Here is a 23388-nt window from a genome sequence, read left to right as displayed (position 1 = left end):
ACCTTTGCATCATCAGCCCGTGGAGGTCTGCTCACAGTTCCGTATATTCGGACACTGCGAGCTTGGACCTCCCGGACCAAAACATCAGTTTCCTCCTGGGAGAAGTTTGGCCGTCTGACACTGCTGCTCTCTTCTGCCATGGCGAATTGAGTAAACTCTCATTACACCTTCTCGTGGCGCATTTAAGGGCGAGGAGAGGGTCTCATTTGATTGGTGTGATGTGAATGGGCTGTGTAAAACCCATTCCACGCCTTCTCTCCTCCCTCTTTCCGACGTGTGCAGGTAGGAGGGACAGAGGTGGGAAAGACAAGTAGCTGCGGTAGCACGCATGGTGTGCCAAACTTGCAAAATCCGCCTGGCCACACCCAGTTGGCGAAGCGCAGGCGCGCTGCGCCCCCACCTCGCACGGTCTGCGAAACTAGAGCCCTTTGTTGTCAAGTTACTTTGACAACATGAAAATGCTGCTTAAATAAATGCACCAATAATAGTATTATAGTAACAGAGGTGTGGACTCGAGTCAGACTCAAGTCACAAATTGGATGACTTCAGACAAAATCAAAAAATACTCACTCGCTTTGGACTGAAACACCAATGACTCGTGACTTTACTTTGACTATTAAAAGTATGTTATTCTAAAAGTGTGCCACCAATTAATTTATTCCCCTTAATTTCCTGAAGCATCTGAGATTACAACTATTCACTTTCAGCAAGTCTGGACTTCATTCTCCAGATCCACATTGTTTGAACCAGTCCAACAGCATCCAATGAAGCTGCAGAACAGAACCATAAAGAACTAATGTTACGTAACCGAACACTAGATGGAAAAAATGAAACCAAAGATCATTTCTTTCACATACAAAACTATTCTTTGGTCAACAAAAGCAGAACAGCAGTGTGCAAAACATGCGAGTTACAATTACAAAGGTGAAACAACTTCTAACAAACTTTCAACAAAATTTGAAAGACATTTATGATTTTTGTAAACTTAATATTATACTACTCTGTTGTTTCAATGCCATTATATTTGAAGAAGAGCGCATTATGACTTCTTCAGGACTCGAAACTCAAAGTTTAGGACTGGAACTTGACTTGGGATTTGAGTGCGAAATCTTGAGACTGAGAGACTTGTGACATGCAAAACAATGACTTGGGTCCACCTCAGAAAGATATAGAACATACAGTATCACTCTGAGTGGGATCATTTTGCACACTGAATACTTTAAGTATATGTTTATGGTAATACCTCATTATTTTTACCTGAGTACGATTTTGAGCTTATACTTGTACTGGAGTATTTTTATACTGTGGTGTTTCTACTTTTACTGGAGTAAAAGATCTCTAAACTTCTTCCTCTTGGCAACCAAAATCTGTCCCGCTTACTCTCTGGGTCTCGCAGTCAGTCAGGTGAAGGTAATACCACATGTAAAGCACGCTGCCTCCACTTGATTCACATCACACCACAGGTTTTCTGGGTGTGATAAGCATTTGGCTACGAGGACGACTTCGGTCAATGTCTCTCAGTACATTTTCAGTAAAGTATTCCTTTGAATGTATAATTCAGTCAAAATTGAGTTTTCCACGCTGTTGAGTCCATGACGGGGACACGATGAACGCCACTTTAGAGCCAGAGAAGTGTGAAAAGTAAGCATTCAATTACTCCAGAGGTAAAGTAAGAAGTTTAGCTGCCTCTTCTACATCACTGGTTGAATGCGTGTGGCTGCAAGGAGGTAAAAAAGTTTTATTTACTTCAGCATCCTGGTTCAGAGGTGAGATAGAGGCCGAATCTCAATCTCAACAGACTCACTGCAGCCAGAGATAAAACCATTTGTGACTGCTGCCATTACACTTAAAATGTACATATGAATAGATGTCACTTTTTTATTTGAGCCTGCCAAAAATAGAGAACGCTAGTGACCTTCGTAAACTCACTGACAGGCCTGTGCAAAGCTCTGAACTCTGAAACATTTTAACAACGACGTTTACAACCAAAGGAATCAAAAATATCTTCTGATTTCTATACATGCTGCTGCTGTGGGCTGAGTCCAGAACAGGGTGTATCAGCATAGCAAAGCCAGCAGAGGCGGTAAATCAAACACATGGTGTGACCTCATCAGCAGCTCGCCTCTTACAGGGATTGGGGGCATTACCTCTCCTGATCGCGTCGGTGCACTCCCTGAAGCCCCAAAACATTATCCACGGTTGATAAAAATGTCTCTCTGATTCTGACACTATCAGAATTATCCTGTTGAAAGTGGAGCAGCCACTGACACCTGAGGAGAGGAGAGCTGCTGGACTCCAATGTTGCCTGGGAAAATTTAACCTTTTTCAGTCTAGCTGCTCGCAATGCAAAAAATAAAATCTTGTTATACTGTAGTTTAAAGAAAAACAGCAATTACACTTGGCAACTTTAAAAGCTGCTTTCATGTCAAATGATGCAAACTAACAAACTAATGGATGCTTCACAGACAAATATCAAATACAGCTACCTACGTCTGGCAATAATGTAGCGGTAAAATGCTACATTGACCGAGACGGATCAAAATGAAAGCGAGCGAGATAAGACGTTGCTTGAGGGAGCAGGCTCAAAGGACGGACTGGAATATCAAAGAATAGGTAGATATGGACAGTAAATGAAGTGGAAGGGAGGCAACAGGGAGCCAGAGGAGGTGGAGTGTGAATTATGACAAAGACCATTAGAAGCAGATGCAGACACAGTTGTAAGGAGCCAGTAGGCATGTGGGTCAAGGAATTTAGAGAATGCTAAAGCCATCACTGGATACATATAACTGAGAGCTTTAGTCGGGAAAACAGTAAACAGCAGTACGAGGAAGCGAGAAGCGGCAAGGGAGGGGAGATCTTGGAGGTAATCTAAGACAAGCTGTCTTTTTAGTGCAAATTCCCTCTTTGTGTTACACGGCAGTTCAGGACGGAAACACTGCCGAGGGAAACAAAAACAGGGATTTTTGGTAATAACAGGATTGTAACTTCGGAAGATACCCACCCTTGATTCCTTTGACTGATACTGGCTTCAAAGTTTTTTTCCCACAGAATCAGGACTGTGTGATTTTGTCTTCCTCTCATTTGAAGTCTTTTAGGAAGGGAAGTCATGAACAAGGAAAGTGACTGCAACAAGCAAAACCTGTTACAGTGCATTCGTGGGCACCCGTCTGTTGTTAAAAGGCAGACTTTAAAACTTCTTTAACACAATGAAGTTGTTTTTCTCTGTATAATCTTTGTCATTTAGATTTTCTACTGTGTAGTTTTACTATGTTGCTTGTCCTAGACATATATTGTATATCTGTCTGTCCAGGGAGATGGAAGATTTCTTTTATTTTTTTACTGGTAAAGATTCTGAATAAAACTTTTAAAGCATTAATATAGGCACAGACAACTATTTGCTATGTAAAGACATACAGTATAGTTGAAAAATGGCGTCCTGAGCAGAGGATGAAGTCATGCTCCCTCTGTGTGTGTTGTAATTCAAGCTCTCTGTTTGATGTTGTGGCAGACAGTCCAGTTGGTGTGCATGTTAATGCATGTGAGAGCTATGCATACCCGAGGCTAGCTAATCGCTGCTGCTCTGCACTGCACTCATACGGTGGATCCACTGGTTGAACGCTGTCTGAACTTAAGGCCTTGTCGTGGAAGTGTAGTGTCAACCCTCAGCTAGGTTAGCAGTGTTAGCTCTGTCAGCACTGTTGCTGTTGATAGCACTGTTTATGGAGTTAGCACCTTTAGCTGCTAGCCGTTATCTAGAGCACTGGTTCCCAACTGGTGCAACCACAGGGTCCAGATTTCTATTTCGTCATTAGTACAAGGAATGAACACCTCCTTATTACAGGTTTAACAAAAACTGAACATTCAAAACTTCTTACTCCCAACTCAGTTTGGTCAGTAGCTCTACACCTCAAACCATGATGCCCTAGTAACCCCTCTAGCGCCAGTTTTGCACGTGTCCATTTCCACTTGTTTACATGCATACATGTCTTTTAAAAATAAATTGATTCCAGATTAGATTTAGGCACCTTAACTACCTGGTAAGGTTTAGGATAAGATCAGGGTGTGGGTTAAAATAAGTAGGCCAAGTTCATGACATAGTTAGTCAAAGTAACCCTTTGGTTTTTTCATACAGGACACAAACAGCAGTCTCCTGGGTGAAAGTTCTGTGTTTGTTTGTCCTATCCATCCACCTGGACCTCCTTCATTTATACTGTGTCGCCTGATTTCCTCCTTTGCTACCATCATAATTACTTTGACCACATAGAGCATCATAGTTTGGAGCGTAGGGCTGCTGACCAAGCTATAAACTAGCTAATTAATAAAAGTCTTTACTTTTGTGACCCAAGTCAATGTGTGTACTGCTTCAGGAGCTAACAAAGTTGTTTAAAATCAAGTTTATTAGAAAGAATTTCTTACAAAATAAATGAAAAATAAAATACATCTTCAAGTGTGCAATCAACCCAATGATATAATACAATGACTCAATTGTCACAAGCTGCCTTAATCAAATTATTCTTCACAGACATCTCGGTGTCTTATCAAATCAACACCATCCTGCTCTATTTGTGGTTTAAAAATATCACAGTGGCCCAAATATAGCATGAGATAGTATTTTTATGTTCTTCATCAACCCTTGCCCGACCTCGACCTGACCAGATGACACGGCTAACCCTCCGTCCAATAAAGCAGAACATGCCAGTGGTGTCATCTTTCCATGCACAGGGACCAGTAAGCCATTTAAGTAGCTGGTGAAAATGTATGTATGCCTAATCCTTAAGTACTTATGATTGTATGACATCCAGAAACATGTAAACTACTGACGTCTTAGTGTATTAGATTACATAGTAACATATCATGTATTTCTGAGCAACTAGACATCATCAGCTGCAAAGCAGAATAAATAAAGGTTCCTCAGTTAAAAAAAGTTAATTTCAAAATAAAACATGACAGCAGACCACACTGATATTAACATGATTTTACATTCACTATGCATCCTGTGTGACTTACACAACCATGGCCGCCTGCTAGAAAATGATACCTTGGGCATATTTCTTTAAGTCAGACAGATTTATGGTTGTTGTTGTTGTTGTCTGCTGAAGGCAAAGTTCACCTGATTCACCGTCGGGACAAGAAGGTCATACAATCAAACCATATTTCACGGAGGTCTGTCATACTTCATGCTACTGTCATGTCTTTTAGATTAAAATTTGTCTGGGGGTCGTTTTGCCTCATACTACGACAAACAAAAACAATACTTACTGTTACTACCATATATAAATGCATAATTTGTATAAGAAAGAGTTCATTTATTCCCTAGTGTCATTTACTGTAGGTGTATTTCTAGTAAGGATGTATTTGTTGCAGGTATTAACACTTGTCAATAGTCTTGATCAGGTTTCAGATGTTCGTAGAAACACAGACTCGTAACAGCTGACTCCGTGTTTGGCTTACACCCAGTGGGGGGGTGACAATTTGAAGCACCTACACATCACTTCTTTATTTAAGCCTCTAAGGACAGTGGCTGGCAATGTTTATGGCACGTCCTAAAATAATACAACTCTCAACATGACATGCAACTGGAATACCAGAGTCTGTAATAAAAGACAACAGGAGAAAGCATTCCAGCACTGCAGCCTTGAACCTTGATTTAGATGTCGCTGTATCCATCTATGGGTTTTAGTCCAAGCCACATACAGAATGACATGTCCTTAGATGACCTATTATTAACATGATACTTGTAATTCTAGTATGTTTGCTATGATAAATGTTTTCAAATGCCTGCCATAAAGAGGCCCTTGATATCAAACTTCATCCAGTGAACATCATCATTATATATTTCCACTCCAGTTTGTCAAATCAATATCAGCCATTTAGAAGTTCCTTCTTTTGTTAATTGAAGTTGGCAGGATGGTAATTAATACGTCCCAGTCGTCACTTCCACTAAACATGATTACAGGAAATCATCTTTACAAGACAGCATTCTGACGATATCCCAGCATACAAACAAATGCTGATTTCAGTCACAATATCCACCTTACTGTTTTGACAGGTTTGATGTTAATGTACTTTCCGGTGTGTTTTGCACTAAAAGTCTCCAGAATGAGGTTAGATGAGCAGGTGCATCCTTAATCATATGTCCAGTATCTTAAAGGCTGCGCTCTGTGTGTATTCAATATGAAGACACTTTAAATTTTCTTGCAAAAACAGAAACAACAGGAGTTTGTTTGTTAGAGTCTTTATTTTCATACGGAACAATATAAGTCAGAGTTAAGTAAGAGTAAGAGTTAACAGTTGACAGCACACACACACTTAGCAGCCCTAATCAAATCCTAAACTTGCAAACTCTGATATATCTAAATTTCAGGCTTGTAAACAAACTTCATCTTCATTTATGCGCCACTGCATCTGGCTCATGGGAACAAATGATTCTTAAAGAGGTATTTAACCTGCTCCCTGACCTTCCCTTCACTGTGCCCCCTCTGTGCCTCACCGCCCACCCAACCTCCAGTGTCTTTGGAGTCACCACGAATACAAAAAAGCCTAAACAGCTTTTGGCAGTCGCTTGGTCTAGTCGGTAGAGGAGCATCAAGCGCAGACTTGCACGCTGCTGGAAGGATCTATTACATTGAAAAAATTAGGAGAAGGCACAGTGTGACCAGACTGCTGCCTGAAAGGGAACAGAGCTGAGAGCACTGAGGACTGTGAGCAGGTAGGTGGCCCTCAAATGAAGGCAGGCTGGATGAGGAAATATTCTGAGCAGAGAGCAGAAATGGATTACAGACAGCCTATTTTTTTTCTGTAAGTCAGGCCCTGCGAACATAATCAGGATAAATACAATGTCACTGTTTGCATCAGAAAGACGTCAGCATTTTGTTAGCAGGTGCACAAATAGGTGCAGGAAACCAAACTAAATAGTACATGCTGTGTGTAATGAATACACGCCTCTATTTTCCTCTACAAAGAGCTGAACTTGCTGTGTGCTTAAAGAGCAATAAAGTGACTAAGAGTACAATTTTATGTGCTATCTAATTTCAGTTGCTCGAATTACAGAGTATGTTAATAATTCTGATATTCATTAAATGTTGTACAGGATTTAGTTACACAGAGGACACACAAATTTGGTGTCGATGCATGAAATCACTTTAGTGAGGCATGCAGGCTCCTCAGTTTGAATTTCACGGCTTTAAATCTGGGGAGCTGGATCACAGCAGTGAGGTCAGAGCTGTGAGGTTGTTGGGTGATGATGACTAACTTTAGATGGAGGTATCAAATCGATATGTAGCCTGAGATTCAGGGAGCTGCGTGCAGGCTGTGGGTTGTATTTTGGCAGAAAATAGGATTTCTGATCACATTAAAAGAAACATGCAGGACTTGTGGTTGATACTATTCGCACTGAAGTCGTTCTCTCTGTGCTTGTGTCTCACATTGTGCACATGCAGAATGTGTTTCTGTAAAAAGCAATTATCTTCAATGCTGTTACGCTTCGTAGATCTGAAAGAACACGATCAATTTAGGAGATAAGACTAGAAAGTAACAGAATAAACACGGGCTGATCAAAACATGCCGCCACACACAACATGCTATAGCTTAAGCATTTCTTACATGTTCTGAACAACATATATGCATCAGCGTGTCAGCCCGCTTACAGCAATTGAACAAATGAGCAAATCCCCTGGGAAGTTCAAATAGCACCATTAGCGCTCCTTTGACACCAAAAGGCCTTGTCGCCAGGCCAAGTTTCATGTGGGTTACACAGCTGAAGCCACTTTCTGCCTCGTCCACTGCAGCCAGTGATGTGTGGAGAAATGCAGTGAGGGACATTTGAGAAGCTACCAGATGCCATTTCAAGAGTATGCGGTCAGCGGTGCAGTCATCTGCAGTGGGTGACTGAATCCCTGAGACATGTCACGTACATCTGAGACATTAGGCATAATTTGTTTGTCTGCTGTGCAGCCTCTCAAGTGTCTTATTTTTTTCTTACAAAGGACTCTACAGGCGTCTTCTAATGACCGTCACTGTTTTCACATTGTTAATTCAAGAAGAGGACAGCTTTAAGTAATGTCAAGGGTTTTACACACGCAAACATCACAGAATCTGACCGTGCATAGACAGAGAAGGAAGCTCACACAAACTCAGACATCGTTCTGTTCATGTCAGCAACAAATCAAGCGAAATTAGTTACAAGACAAAGTGTCAAAACACTATGGGAGGAAATAAATACAGGGATCCTTTTAATTAAGACACACACATCATAGTCAGTAAACACCTATCATGCTTATGTAAACACGATTTCCTCCTTTATGACAGTGTGTGCAGAGCATAACAGAGTGAGATATATGTGAACATGATGTCAACGGTTACAAGAATATTTTACCCACAAAATTACTATCACGGAAATAGCAAATATTAATTTATTAATTGACTGACGACCATGTTTAACAACAGCAAAGCTATATTAGAACATCCATTTTTAAACTCTCACACAACACGTGCAGTTGTGCATCCAGTCGTGTGCTCAGTACTTCTCAAACACATGCATTTTCACCCAAAAACCTGAGCACTGGAGTCTGGCTGGGAAGAGAGTATAAATAAGTTTCACTTTCAGTTTTAAATAAGGTTTTGGTGAAACGTGCATGTGGGAAGAGATAGTTTTGCTGTTGCAAACTGTGGTTTCCCGTGGAGGCATGCGAGAAAAACTTTTCCTCACATATTCACAGTAACACAGCGTGACTAACTGATGTACAAATGGTCACTTTGTGGGCGAAGTATGTCTTTAAGAGTAAAAGAAAAACATGGGAGGGCGAATTCAAACTCTGAGACTTAAATGCTGGATTTAATGTCTCTCTGCAACAGCAGTCTGACATTTCAGATAGCCTGTCTCTAATTTTAATTTTGGTGACGTGTTATGTTGCCTGCAGTGACAGCCAGCCTGATGACATACGAGTTAAATGTAATGCAGTTAAGAAGAAAAGCAACATAAGTGTTTACTGTAATGCAGCCTGAAGCTGAAATCTTTAAAATCTGAGGGACGGTGGCTGAGAGAGATGCTCAGGATCTACTGACCGTCATCTGGTCTACGGCTTCCCCTCCCCCACAAGTCAGATTTCATTTAATCAGATGAGCGCCTCAGCCAAACAAACTATAAATGTAATGAGCTACAACAGCAAAACGAGTGAGTGGGAGAGAAAGAGGAGTGGGTTTCCTTTAATGCAAAAGGCCTCCTGCCAAAATGTATCCTGTTGCAGGCTGTTTTGCTTTTACCATATGTGTTGTGTAGTTCGTTTTCAAGATCCAGCAACAGCCAAGATCGCTGCTGGAGCCCAGCGCCATTCTGAACATATGCTAGGGCACGAGTACAACTAAAAATAAAACACTTACTTTCCAAGACAGCAGGTTTTATATCCAGTGGGACGTCACGACAGACTGTAAATATTTAAAATTGGAGGTGAAGTGTTTAAAATTCAGTTTTCACTAAAAAATTATGATGCAAGTCAAAAACAGAAGCCCTCACTTCAGCAAAGCCAGACTCATGTTCCAAATAGACATTCTGGCTTTAAGGCAATATTCTATTTGTTTAAAGAGGACTGATTACTGTATCCTCTGACACACTCCATTTTAGCACCTGTCCATTTAAGTCTCCCTCCCGGAAAAGTCCATTCTGCTCTGAATGGTCAAAGTTTCTTTGTCTGCCACCTCTGCACTGTCATTGCAGGAATGACTGTGACTGCAAACAGCGGCACTTTTTATCATGACAAATCACTAATAAACGTTCTAAAAACAGCCAGACATGTTCCAGCAGGAATCCGATCCGAAAGCGAGAACAAATGTACATCAGCAGCCACGATTACACGTTTCCCCGACGTTAGCATGTAGCTACATGTAGCAGTGTAGGCTCCGTAGTGTAAACACTTAGTAGCCTGCCTAAAGCAGATGATCTTATGGAGAAATCTGGCACACTATGATGTCATACTTCAGCCATAGTAGAAAAAAACGCTGGAAACAGAGTTTTCAGAATGGTTCAGCTGAGGTTTGTGGTTAAAATTTGTTTATTAGGATAAAGCCCCTTGAGATGTGCTCCAAGGGGGGTCCCAACATTTATCGATTTTGCCCACAGGGATTACTTGTACATACGTTTACCTGACTATTTGACACTTTAGCCATGTTTAATATGAACATCCAAAATTGGTAACGTTACATATAAAACACAAAATGTGGAAAAGCAAAATAAGTCCCCTTTTTAAGCCCCTAAGACGCTAGTTTCTCAAACAGTTTGTTATAAGCAATTGGATCTTATGTGACCACAGACTAGCTCATCATTTGAGTTTCTGAGTGTCACAAACACTCAACTTTGAAACAAAGTCTTCAGGGGCTTTAAAGGTTTTGAGGAGTTGGAGCAGTCTGAATGCACATGCTGCTGGAAAAATGTAAAACTGTTGGGTAAACCATGCAGCAGACTACAGTAGGTTTGTATCTATTACAGTTAGACGGACATGACAATGTAATTTGAAGCATCATGCAATCATGCTAGATACTAGGACTCTTTAAAGCACAATAGCAGGCGTTAATCAAAAACCTAATCATAGGTGCTTTCAGGTATCAGGGGAAAGACTTGTTAGGTCATCCAACATCCACACTGAGCTCTACAAGCAGCATTCAAACAGAACTCACCTCCTCATGTCAACATTTTCCGAAAATCTTTGTTCAGCTGCAAAGTAATAACGAAATAATATTAATCCCCCGTATGTAACCCCACCTCCTTTAAGTCCCTGTCCAATAAGAAGGTTAAGACCCCTTTAACATGAGAGTCATTAGGTCAAATTTTACAAGAACAAAAAATAGTAATGACATAAAGTGATGCATGTGACCTTTCAAAACAGAGACATGACTCATGTAACAGTTAAACAAGTTTCATGTGAGCCAGCTGTGACCCTGGTACTGAAAGTGTCACATAACACCTGATGTTTTTATATAAAACTCCTCTGGTATCAATAATAAACTTCTCTCAGACTAAGGGGTTAAAACTAGTTAGGTAGTTAGGTAATAGAGTTTATATTTATGCACGTATATCTTATTCAAGAGAAGGGAGAACTGCAGGTGTGGTGAAAAAATAAAGTTCCATGCTGTGTCTTTTAGCTGTTTTTTTCCTACAGCCTTTATAAAAGGTAATCTAAAACATGGTATTTTACACTAATACTTATGGATATTTTTTTTTAAAATAGTACCATGAATCAGGCGATATTAATCAGGGGTAAGGGGATATAGTAGTGGCAGTGTGTGAGCATAGAAAAACTAAGCCTAATTCTTCACCCTGCTTATTTAGGGCTTCAACAAGATAGACATTTAGCCCTAGTGAAGGCCAGCAGTTACTGTAAATGACACTGGTTGCTGCCTCTTACTGACTGCTCAGAGTCACTGCAATGAGCTTTAGAAGACACAATCTGAGCAGGTCAGAGCTGCTGATTTTCCTCCAAAAGTTTAATTGAATCTGACAAACTTTGAGTTGCATTTGCTCAAAGAGAATGAGCAACGGTGAAAGTACAACCAACCCCTAAAGACTGACACCTCAAACACTTCGAACTTTAAGGAGAATATCAATGATTTGCTGTTGAGCCATACATACTGTGCGGTGCTGAATACTTCCCTTTGTATCTCCTATCTGTTTTTGCTACAGAGCCTTTTGAATCAGCAGAGCTCAAGAGGAGAGCCAAGATGTGGAAGAAGTCAAAGGTGACGGAGCCAACTGCCGCTGGGCAGGCGGGTAAGTGCAGGGTGATAAGACGCCCTCTCCGGTTAGGTCAGTCAAGTGTTTGTATTGCAGCTGTGTCCGCCTGTATTTCCTCTTATCCGAGGAATGATGATGAACAGGATCTATTTCACTTACACATCTAATCTTATGCAAAAATAAAGACTCGTGTGACATTGCATTCAAGGAAATAAAACCCTGCAAGACACAAAACTCCTGGGAAGCTTACAACATCGAAGAATACATAAAGTGCGTGTCTACAAAATGCATCTTTTTTGAAGACGTGAAATACCCAAGGCATCTGAAATATGCTGCATTATGTTGAGGGCTGACCATTTCCACTGAGAGAAAATGAAGATAAGCACCTCAGCTATTTCTTTTGTCAAGTGGAAAAAGTCCAAATATTATTCATGGTTTTTCCAAGAACACTCAACAGCAAAGAACATTTTTGTGTTAAGGAGGAAACAGATGCTACTTTGCGATGGAAGCTTTATGCTACCTGGGGGAAAAAAAAACAAGCAGCAAGAAGTTGCAATGTAGCGCTGGCCATTTCATTCATCAAGGATGTGATTCTGAAGATGTCTGTTTAGAAAATGAACGCAGGCAACACATGGCGGAAGATGAGATGCAAATAAGCAGTAATCACTCAATGAGAGCAAAAATCTTCAGAGTATCTTCACTCAGGATTACTCTGAGTATATCTGAAGAACAATGCAACAGTCGCCAGCTGCTGCAACAACTACAGAGAAAACTGGAAGAGAAATGGCGTCCTTTCGTCATAGAAGACAAAATAAAGGCATCTTTTAAGCTAAGTTGCTTCTCCACAAAGTATTTGCAAAGAGATTCTCTCAAGCACCGAGCTGGAATCATCCTGAGATGTCATGAGAGCCGTGAGAAAATGCCTGAGTGAGCTTGAAGTTAAGTCTAATCAGCAGTTGCACAGCACAACTATTCACATGCTGTAACAACATATTGCTAATACTGTATTATACTGTGTCTATGACTAACCGTTTTTTGTTGTGTGATGTGTCTCTGAATTTCTTGTTCTACCCGAGTTGTGTCTGTGTCTGTGCTTCCCATTCCTGGGGTACACTGTATACTGTGGTGTTTTGTGTTTATTGTGTCCATAATCCTGTCGAAGTTCCAACCTGCCATGGTGCTTTTGTCAGGATTAATATTTACCTGTCCTGTTCCCTCTCCTGCTGTCACGTTGCGTGTTTAGTCGACGGTTCAGAGGGAGTTCAACCCGACGACAAAGGTATGCGAGCAAAAAAGAAATCAAATCACACAAACGACTCACCTTCTGTAAGTGCATGTCTCCACGTTGGGTGAGTTGCATGTATGATGTGCTCTTCATCACGCCTTGAAAGGTTTCATCCGAAAAGGATGATTCAACTTTCAGTGTCACAACAGATGCATTTCATTGTGACGTTTGAAACAACCTCCATAGCTCAAGGCTGCTGCTAAAGGGCACTGCGGTTGATTTCGATGTGTCTACTTTGTGTTGTGAGTTAAAGGAAAAATGCCACTTTTTAATTGTATGTCCAAATGCTGATGAGTCCTGTATAGTATGTTGGCACAGTTCAGTCTCAATAAGTGAACTTGCTCGACAGGAGCATCTTCAAAGGGCGGCATGATCTCTCCTAAAATCAAGCTAATACGACTGGTCACTCCAGTGCCCCCTTAAAATGGCATCTTAGCTTAGAGTCCCTCTCCAGACACGTTTTAAACTTCACTAATATCTGTTTAGCAAATAACAAAAACAATAGTTACAAAAACTCTGAAAAGGGGCTGGAAGTATATCTACTCTTTCTACCTCGTTGAGAAATTTGCTTTCTGTAAGTTTCGCTTTCCGCCCTCTTCAGCGCTGCTCGCTCTACGTCGATCGGTCAAACAGCAGTGGGCATCAAGATGGCTAGTGTTAGCATTAGCGGAAACATCAGAGAGATTCAGGCGTACATGTTTGAGCCTCAGTCAGACCCAGACTCAGATGAGGAGTCTGGTGTGCCCCAAAAATCAGCAACTAGCAGACATTGTTGCATCTTTCATTTAGCCTATGTTGTTTGCTAGCTTGTTAGTTTGTGAGCTAACTGTCAGTGGCTGACACATCGTTTGTGAAACGTACAAAAATATCCGCTATGATGGGGTTTTTGGTTGGTAGTCGAAGGAAGCTCCAGGGTCCACTTCACATCCAAAAACTGCACACTCTGCCATGTTAGCTGTCAAAACTTTCACTATGCTAATGCTAACTCTGCCCTCCGTACTGACAAGTCCGCTCTGCGCTGGTGGTTTCAGGTTTCTTTGACGTTGTTGTATCGAGGTCTGTTTCCCGATAGGTGCTTGAATATGTGCTTCCCGAACTTGACAGCAATAGAGTGCCCCAGGGATAACGTTTTTCTGTAGGCTGGCGCAGGAATTAGCATCGCACTGGTTCTCTTGTTAGAAAGCCTACGGGACTTTTTCATTGGATTTTGGATTATTGCAGAAAATGAGCTCTGTGGCAAACAAATGTTTATGATACTTACATGTTTTGTTAAGCTATATAAACAAACACCACTTTCATGACTATTGAAGCCTAAATTCAATCGCCAGAAGTAAAAAGCTAACCTTAGGCTATAAACAAATGACACTATGGTCCCATGAGCTAACACCACCACCACAACAAGACTGTAAAGTCGTGTTTGTTGCGGCGTAATGTTCTGTGTAATCATTAAACCACTTGTTGGCAACTGCCATTTTAAAGACACATAAAAGCTAGAAAGTTCACAAGTATCAAGGATGTGAAATACCTCCGTAGTGAAAACTTTGTACGGAGACAAGTCAGTGTAGTCAAGATCTTTCATTTTAGGGGACACAAACACAAGAAAAACACATTGTGGAGTGGAGGGGGACTTTAACCATGATTAACTTGTAAATTTAGATCAATACTGAGCACTTGCAAACAGCCTGAATTTAGTATCAGTAAAAAGACTACAAGTAAAGCGTATTCGAGGCTGTAATTTCAGACGATGAACACCGAGGCAAACTGAGTCACCCCTTTAAGTCGCAACTCTTTCTGTATTCCCTGGAGATTTTCGGCCTTTTCATGCCTGACCCTCGTGCTCTCCTCGGCTTCGCTGTGACGACCAGGAGTGTCACAGATACAAAATTGCAATTTCTATGATTCTAGCAGTTCAAAGCAGGTCTAAGAGAACCATGTGCTGTCAAGTTAACACAGAACATTGAGGTCCCAAGGTAATCAGCTGGAACGACACCCATGAACTCTGGGAGCCCTTAAGCCTCACCAAACTCTCGATATCTTCTGATTTCTTGTATGCCTTTGACAATGACTCTGAGGGAATTTGGGTCAGCACAAGTAGTGATACTTTTGAGGAATCAAATCATTCTCTGTTAACATGGCCATGAAATGAAACCAGAAAATAATACAAGCTATTAGTTCACATGAACAAAAAGAAAAGTGCTGATAACGTTGCAATAATATCAAGAATGAAATTCTGTAACTAATACAGTTTAGGACAATTTAGACCGGCAACAAAATCTATTTAAATTGGGACATGAATAAATGAAGAGTTCAGCGTCAGTCAGTGTACAGGCACAAACTGTACAGCTGACCAGCAAATGACTGCAAAGTTACTGCAGTTAACAGCCAACAATGGCAACTGAGTACTTAGGAATAAATACATCACACAACAGTGGAAACACGTTGGTGAGTCAGCAGCTTTAGAAAAGTTTATCATTCATTTATTTATTTATTTGGCAAGACAAGCCAGGTGTATTTATAAAGCACCTTTCATATGCAAAAGCTTTTCAAAGAGCTTTATAAGCCATAAAGAATATGAAATAAGAAAAGCATAAATACAAAAAGCTAAAAGAAATTAAAGAGATGAAAGCACAGAGCGGTGGAGAGGAAAGTGCAGCACTCAAGTGCAGTGTATAAGTACTTAATATTCAGAGAGTTAGGAAACTGTAATGTCTTCTGTAAGTTTGTTCTAGCTCTGTGGTGAACATACAGTAAATGTGACGGTTCACCAGTCACAGGTGTGTATAGCGCAGGATACACATTACTGTTCAGTTCAAATTAAAAATAAATAAATGAGTAACAAGAGAAACAAAACTTTCTACACTCAGCTTTCACTTCTGAAGAACTTTTAACCACTGCTTTTTAAGGAATACCTGCTTATAAAGACAATTAATTCTCCTGAAGTGCAGCTACAATGACGGAGTTAAAACTAATTAAACATGGTGCACAGGCTCTTTAGTGGTATCAGAAGTACATGCTCAGCCAACAAGATATAAAGAGTCTGGTGATGTTTGCGAATGTGAACCAAATAGAACTATATATAAGTATACACTGTATATACATATATATATATTCCTCTGTACCAAATTTATATTCCATGTAGTACCTCTTGTTGACTGACCCATGAAATCAATGCCTGGCTTAAACACCCAGCTTTAATTGCTGTTCTACATTAATTGGCTGATCAATATTTCCACGCAAACAAATCGCTTTTAACGATGTCAGCGTCATCCTCGTGACTCCACAGCAATAAAGTTCAGCTTGTTAACAGCATCAACATTCATGTAACGTTATCAGTGCTCTGCCACATACAGCACATACTGTTCTGTAGCTCCTGCTGCAAGCAATTCACCTCCAAAGCGCTTAAGACTGCAAAATGCTGGGGCACCCTGCTCACCTCTCCTTACTTAAACTTCATATGCCATAGTTTATATTCTGCCTATTACAGGTCTTTCATGCCAAGAGAAAATAATTAAAGATCCCCGGACCAGCTGAAGCCCTGCGATCAGCATTCAGTGATGCCGCCCTCGAGATTGCTATGGGTTAGTCCATATTGGTACTCTCAGGTGTTCTGGGACTTGTGCAAAGCACTTAAACCTGCTTCAGTGCCTATTTCTAGAGTGAGCTATACATGTGAGCTGAGCTGGACTCATCATTTTTACTGGGTGGACCTCAGCGCTTTTGTCCCCACACAGAAAACTTCCGCCCAACTTTCCCTGTTTTGAGGGCTCACAATTTAGACTGAACTGTGCTATAAATAAGAATAATGAGTACTGTTAAATTACAAATACAAACATAGGGGGTTTCATTATTTACAGATGACAGATCACCCTCATGACTGTACATACGTCAGGAACAACTCATTAAATATATTTATTCAGTCTCCTCTAAATGTTCAAAAGTAAAAACACTATGCCACCTACTTTAACAAAAACATTTAGCACAAGGCTTCACTAACCCAGCTGGCCACCAGTGTCGTTAGATATTGATATCAAGACAAATTTAGGCTATGACGTCAGGTGACCAAAACTCAATGTCAGACATAGTCTAATGCCAACATCAATTTGATGTGAGATACTGACGACAGATGACGTTGATACTTTGTTGGTTTAAAGATGTATTGTTAAGTAACCAGAATCCAATGTCTTTCACACATCTCATGCCAACGTCATCTTCACATAGACGATCAACCTTTAGTCGTAAAGTACGGAGAACAAAACCCAACATCTGCTAAACATAATATTATTAACATCCACATAAGGTGAAGTTCTAATGTTGTTAGATGTTTAGAATATCATAAACCCGATATTCATTCCAATCAAAATTCAACAACTGTTCAACATAAGAGTCCAACGTCTGTCTGATGTCGTTTTGACGACCGGTGCCAGCTGGGAAACTTGATCCATTTACATTTGAAGGTGTGCACAGAATGTATGAAACTTTAGAGATGTCACTTAAATGAAATAAGAATTAGTGGATGAAGATGAAGGATTTATCTTCGGGTAAATTTTTGTCTTTATGACTCTAAAACTTGCAAGCTAGAAATAAAAGCTGAAAAACTTTGTAATTTAGTTAAAAGTAATCTATGAAATAAACCAGATGGCTCTGATTGCAGCCACGGCGGGGTGTTCCATGAACACAGATCACTGATTTACATAGGTTAGGAACACTCATTGTTATGATTGACTCGTGGGGCACAAAAACAGTTATTCAGAGGCATCCACTCATGGGGATGTTCATGGAGTTGAATCACTCACCCCGTGATGGCGGGTCTTGCGTTCAGTGAAAGCCAGGTGGAAATTTTCAACAAAGATGTAACTGCTACTGATGAAAGGAATCTCGTTTTTGGGGTACAGCCTGCAAGCTAGCTAGCAAACTCGCACCTAATTTTTTTCGTTACTAGCACTGCATAACTAGCTAAAGCTAGCTAGCTTTGTTCGAGTTGTTAAAAATCATTTTTTGTTAATGTAAGTCTAAGGATTATTAGTTTGCCCCACTTCAAGGTCACAAAACAGGATTTAAGAATTTGATGAAACCTGAATTAAATTACATCGACAACCAAATGAATAGCTACTGATTTCCCAACAGAACAACACTGCAGTCAGTAAAGGAAAAAAAAGGCGACCAGGAGTGCAACAGGAACACCCAGCTGTGTGCAGCTGCAATTAGACTCTACTGAAATAAACATAAACAAATATATAATGCAAGCTGCATACACTTCAGCCAGTTTAGCCAGAGAGAAACATCCTATCAATTATCTTCAATGACAACACAATGAATTTAAAGTTAAATATAATTAATCCCATATTCTAATTAACATTAACTCAAAGTTTCCACTCATGTTTTCAACATGACATAAACTTTCATGTTTATGGCAAGACTCCTCAGTTCATTACAACACCACCTATGACCTCATTACGCCTGCGACTTACATAAACACAGTCTCATGTGGGTGCATGTTCATATGGAGATTAAACACTACTAATATTATGAAGAGAGGCCCACGAGGTGGGAGAGCCCGGAGTACATTATTACAGAAAACTTAGAAAATTCTTTTGCAGAGTTAGTTGAAAAAATATGTTTTTACACACTGGAAAATCATCTTGATGCATAAATTAGACATTCACATTCCCTTTGGAAATGTCTCTGACTTTTGACCACACTGTTGGTCGTACAGTATGTACTGCTCCTTTTCAGCACTCTGTTTGGAGGGTACAGTGTCAGAGCAGAGTCAACACACTGGGGATGTAGAGTAGGTGGGGATGTTAAATAACTAACTTGAACCCTGTACTTGGAAAAGGAGCAGAAGAGTTTTGGAAGAACAAGTGTAACAAACATTTAGCGGGGTCAGATTTAAGGTGGCGGAGAGTTATGCTAATTTAGCTGAGAACTTCTGTATTGGCTCGTGTTATCCTTATTTACATGCCACTCAGTTTATTCAGATGAATGCTGGCCAATCTTCAAAAATTTGGAAATGAAAAAAAGAGGATTAAGTTTATACAAATCATCACGAACTACTGGACTGAACAGAAAACTTTAGAACAAACACGTTGCTTTCTTCTGATAAACACTTATTTAAATGTGACTACCTGTAAAATTACACTGACAAATGTTAACTGGGGAATTTGTCTGGGTTTTAGATATGTATTTATCATCCATTTAACTAAATTAGTAAAAAAAAAAATAGGTCTTTTTTCTTCAAACATACTGTACTTATTGAAGTTCACTGACAAACAGTGGTGGCTCCTCAAAACAAATCATTAACATCATCATGCTGTGATGAGTATATTGTATATACTCATCATCATGTTGTGATTATTAAATTGTATTTACTTTATCTTTAACCTCCCCTCTCTATATGTTAAGGTTGTCTAATTGTTATAATTTCTTTTACTTAATCAGGCATTAAGAAGAAGTCGAAAGTGCCCGGTGTGATGATAACACAATTTAAGGAGGAACTTCCAGAAGGAATGTCGACTCCAGATTTCACCCGCAAACCCATCGCTCTGACTATTCAAGAGGGTAAGTCTTCATGTCTGTAACAGATTCAGATCCATTGGAATTTTTTAAAAAGGCTATATTTTTTATACTCCCGTGTGTTGGAAAATATATTGATATTAATCAAAAATGCAGGGATGCAGGACAGACAGTAACAACAATAGCTAAAGTAATATTAATTTTAGTGATCATATTATCATAATAATAATGGTAATTGTGATACAATATGTTGTAAGTACATATTAATATATGACAGTATGTGTATGTGACAATAATAATCATATGTGTATAATAATAGTAGAAGTATGACTAATAATAACAGCAGTAGTAGCAGTAGAATCAACAGACTTCTCAGACTTCTCAGACAGGAACAGACCTAAGAGGCTCATTTCACCTTCCCAACTTTTGAAATGTCGCTCGTTCATCATTAGGGTGAAAATCTTCCTAAACGCGCATCAGCTGCTTATTTTCCTGATGAGATGACACTTCTTAAGTAGAGCTGAATCAGAGGTGTACTGGCCATCTGGCATACCAGGACAAATCCCAGTGGGATGCCACATTAGTGGACCATCAAAAAAGCCATAAAGTTTTCACCTGCCGTCCGGCCCTGTCTGCGTCTTTACTGGCCCACTTTGTGTACCTGTCATTTAGGGTGCATATGAGAGCGTGCTGCGTGCGTATTTCACCTGGGCTCCCTTGCCAATCACAACTAAGTTAGACAAACTTGTGATTACATCATAGGCTCCGCAGTAGCCTGCTCTGTTACTAATGTTGTGGCTGTAAAATGGTTGATAATTTTTTTTAAGCGTTATAATCCCCATGAAATGACTCCTTTCACTATCAGAAATGGATCTTTTCATCCCGATAACAATTGGAGAGTCTAAAATAGCAACACAATTCATTTTATTCCCATCCTAGTTAGCACAGGGCTAAACTGGAAGTTAGTCACAGGGAATGTTTTTATTCATGACATTGTTTCATTTGCTTTCAGTAAGTAAGAATTAGTTCTGGAGTGCTATTAACTTTAAAACATGACACAAAATGTGATTAACATTTGCATATTTTTTTCCCAGTACACTGCTGACCTTAATCACGTGCAGCTTTGTGTATAAATTAAAGGAAGTGGAGCGCATGTCTACAAGTTGTGAAACACCTTTTAAGAGCATCTTACCCTAAAGTACCAAGCAAAACAATAACAACAAAAATCTTTTTTTTGCATGTAGGTAAAATGCCATGTCTCTGTCATCTTTACTGAAAACGTATAAATGAATGATTTGCCACTAATTAAGAAATCTTCGTTTCATTTCATTCCAGGTAAATTCGCAGTCTTTAAAGCCAAAGTAGTGGGCGAGCCGACACCTACTGTAACATGGAGCAGAGCAAACGGAGAAATACATTATCACCCTGACGTGTGCATGCAAAAGTATGACGAGGCATCTCAAGAACATACCATTGAGGTAAGCTGTCTGTAGCAGTTGAGGTATAAATAATGACAATCTACAACAAACTCTAAAGGCATTGTCACTTTATGTTTCTGTTTAACACAATTCACCCACACTCAGCTGCTAAAAAGGACATTACGACTCTGCGGTCGTATTCACAAAGTCTCCTAGTGCTAAGAGTTTCTCCTATTGATAAAATTCTAAGAAAATTCTTCGGATAAGAATTTCCCCTTACAATTAAGACTAGGTCCTCCGAAGGTGAAAAACAGTTAGGAGCAGGGAGGAGGACTTTTAAAAAGCTTAAGAGTTTCTTAAGCAGAGGAGAAAATGGCAGAAAGATAAAGAGGTCATGGAAATATTCTCCAAACGCTGGATGACAGTGAGTAAATGAAACATACAGATTAGATCGTGCAGAGATAATATTTGTGGTCGATCTCATCAGGGTTACGCACATATTTCCCACCCAACGCAATAATGTTATAAAGCTAGAAATAAAATGATCACAATAAAAACGGTAAAATGCAGCAGTGATGACTTGGGTCTATCAAAACCGTCCATCAGCAGAGTGATCACACTAACAGTGACGACACAGTTCATTTTATTTTCACTGGGTGTCCACACCTTGTAGGCTCACAAAAGGGCGTGTCTGTGACAACCAATCACATCTGTTAAAAGAATGTGTCATACCTAGCAACAGGGCCAACCACACCTCCTCACTTAGATAAAAGTTTCTGTGCTTTCCTTACTCTGAGAACATTCCTAAATCACTCCTAAGCTAGGACTCGTTACTAAAAAAATTTAGGCTTAGTTAGGAGCTCTCTTAGAGTGTCTATGAATATGGCTCCTGATGCAGATAACAAATAAACACTGATCAGCAATCGGTTGTTTGGGCTTCACAAGAAGTAAATGGGAGACAGAGTGAATATTCATACACCAGAAATGTAAAGTGACAATGTCTTGAGACAGAAACTGCCTTCAGTGACAATAAAACTGCCATTAACTTTGTTTGCATGTTATTAGTTCCCTAAGGTCGCTGCAGAGGATGCTGACACTTACAAGTGTTTTGCAACAAATGAATATGGAAGGGCTGTTTGCACAGTTGTCTTGAATGTCATTTCGGGTACGATCTTTATTATTCTTTGAATCACTGTGTTTCACAAATCTGTTAAATAATAGTTGCATTATATATATCCTCTAAGTTGGCACATTTGTATTGAATTGTGACAAATGGATGATGGAAATTTAAGTAATTGTTTGTCTGCAGTTGGATTCTCTAAGACCAAGGAACTCCAGAAGACACAGGCAGAAGGTAAGGTTTGAAATAGTTGACCCTCAAAGTTTTATCTAAAGAGATGTGCAAATCTCAGTTTGTGGCTGTCCAGGCTTACAATTGTAAGGCCAAAGTCATCACAAAAAAGGAGCTAATATACACTGTGCTTGCCCCTGTCAGACACAAATAGCACTCAGTAGCAGACAAACTACCTCTGCACTTAAAATCAAATTTATCACATTTTTAAAAATGTCACTTTCAGGGAATTGGGCAACCAGCTGAGTACAAAGATGAATAGAGGTTGATGGTTTTCATCCAAACTATCAATACTTGGAATGAAATAGCAGCTCAGTTTCTCTGTGCTACAACCAACCCATTTGTTTCCATGGCAACATGACATTTTATTCATTAATTGGAATTATTGGGAAAAATCTGCTTGTCAGGGTGCATCTGTCATACCAGCGCAGTGCCACTGTGTGCTGTCACTTGACACATTAATGGCTCTCTCAGAAATTGACTAAAAAATGTGACCATCAGCAACAAGAATCATGTTAAAGGGTAGGAACAGAACTAAGGCTGTGACAGAATGGATTTTTTCTCTTACTACAGTAAAAAAAATGATGCTTCACAGAAGTGCGGCGGTTTACCACGTGTTATGGCTATGTACATCATGAATGTTACTGCTGTAATTCTCTAGTTTATCAGTGAAGTATATGGTCTGTAGCCTGACAGGATCATCCTGTTGATGTGACCTTAACATTCTGTTTCGCTGGACTCTGTGCTGCCCTGCCTCACATCCAGAAATTAAAATTAAAATCCAATCAAGGCCAATCAGGAATTTGCACCGTAGTGGACAACTAAAGAAGCTAATCTGGCACTGCTTTGCAGTTGATGACATAAAATGCAGGCCGCAGCATGCAGGGCTGTTATGGCGGCTCACAATGCAACAAGAGCTAATGCTCATGTTAGTCGAGTAAACACAGCGATAAGTGAAGGTATTGCAGAAATAGAGTCAGTTACAACAGTTAAACAAGTACAAGAATATGCACTCGCAGAGCTCTTGGAGAAAAGACGTATTCTCCGTTCTTGCGACTGGATTTGCCATAAGGCTGATTTATCAACTGGGTCCACTGGT

The 23388-nt window shown here is 39.9% G+C and overlaps 1 protein-coding gene and 1 long non-coding RNA gene across 2 annotated transcripts in view; one reads left to right on the top strand and one right to left on the bottom strand.

Annotated features, from left to right (window-relative positions):
• Positions 1-6577: 6577 nt before the first annotated feature.
• The window catches only part of LOC126386204 (immunoglobulin-like and fibronectin type III domain-containing protein 1), a 36296-nt gene continuing 19485 nt past the window's right edge, over positions 6578-23388 (top strand). Inside the window, exons 1-6 of the mRNA XM_050038397.1 lie at positions 6578-6709; positions 11672-11758; positions 19446-19565; positions 20856-20998; positions 22004-22103; positions 22248-22292. Coding sequence (XP_049894354.1) covers positions 11710-11758; positions 19446-19565; positions 20856-20998; positions 22004-22103; positions 22248-22292 — 457 coding nt within the window. The 5' untranslated portion in view covers positions 6578-6709; positions 11672-11709. The remainder of the gene's footprint in view (positions 6710-11671; positions 11759-19445; positions 19566-20855; positions 20999-22003; positions 22104-22247; positions 22293-23388) is intronic.
• LOC126386215 (uncharacterized) overlaps positions 6690-23388 on the bottom strand; it is a 34839-nt gene continuing 18140 nt past the window's right edge. Inside the window, exons 2-3 of the long non-coding RNA XR_007569476.1 lie at positions 10669-10705; positions 6690-6810 (exon numbers count right to left, since the gene is read on the bottom strand). This is a non-coding gene — a long non-coding RNA (uncharacterized LOC126386215). The remainder of the gene's footprint in view (positions 6811-10668; positions 10706-23388) is intronic.

The sequence above is a fragment of the Epinephelus moara genome, chromosome 24 (assembly GCF_006386435.1).
Source record: "Epinephelus moara isolate mb chromosome 24, YSFRI_EMoa_1.0, whole genome shotgun sequence".
NCBI classification, from domain to species: domain Eukaryota; kingdom Metazoa; phylum Chordata; class Actinopteri; order Perciformes; family Serranidae; genus Epinephelus; species Epinephelus moara.
This window is presented reverse-complemented; position numbering and strand designations above follow the sequence as displayed.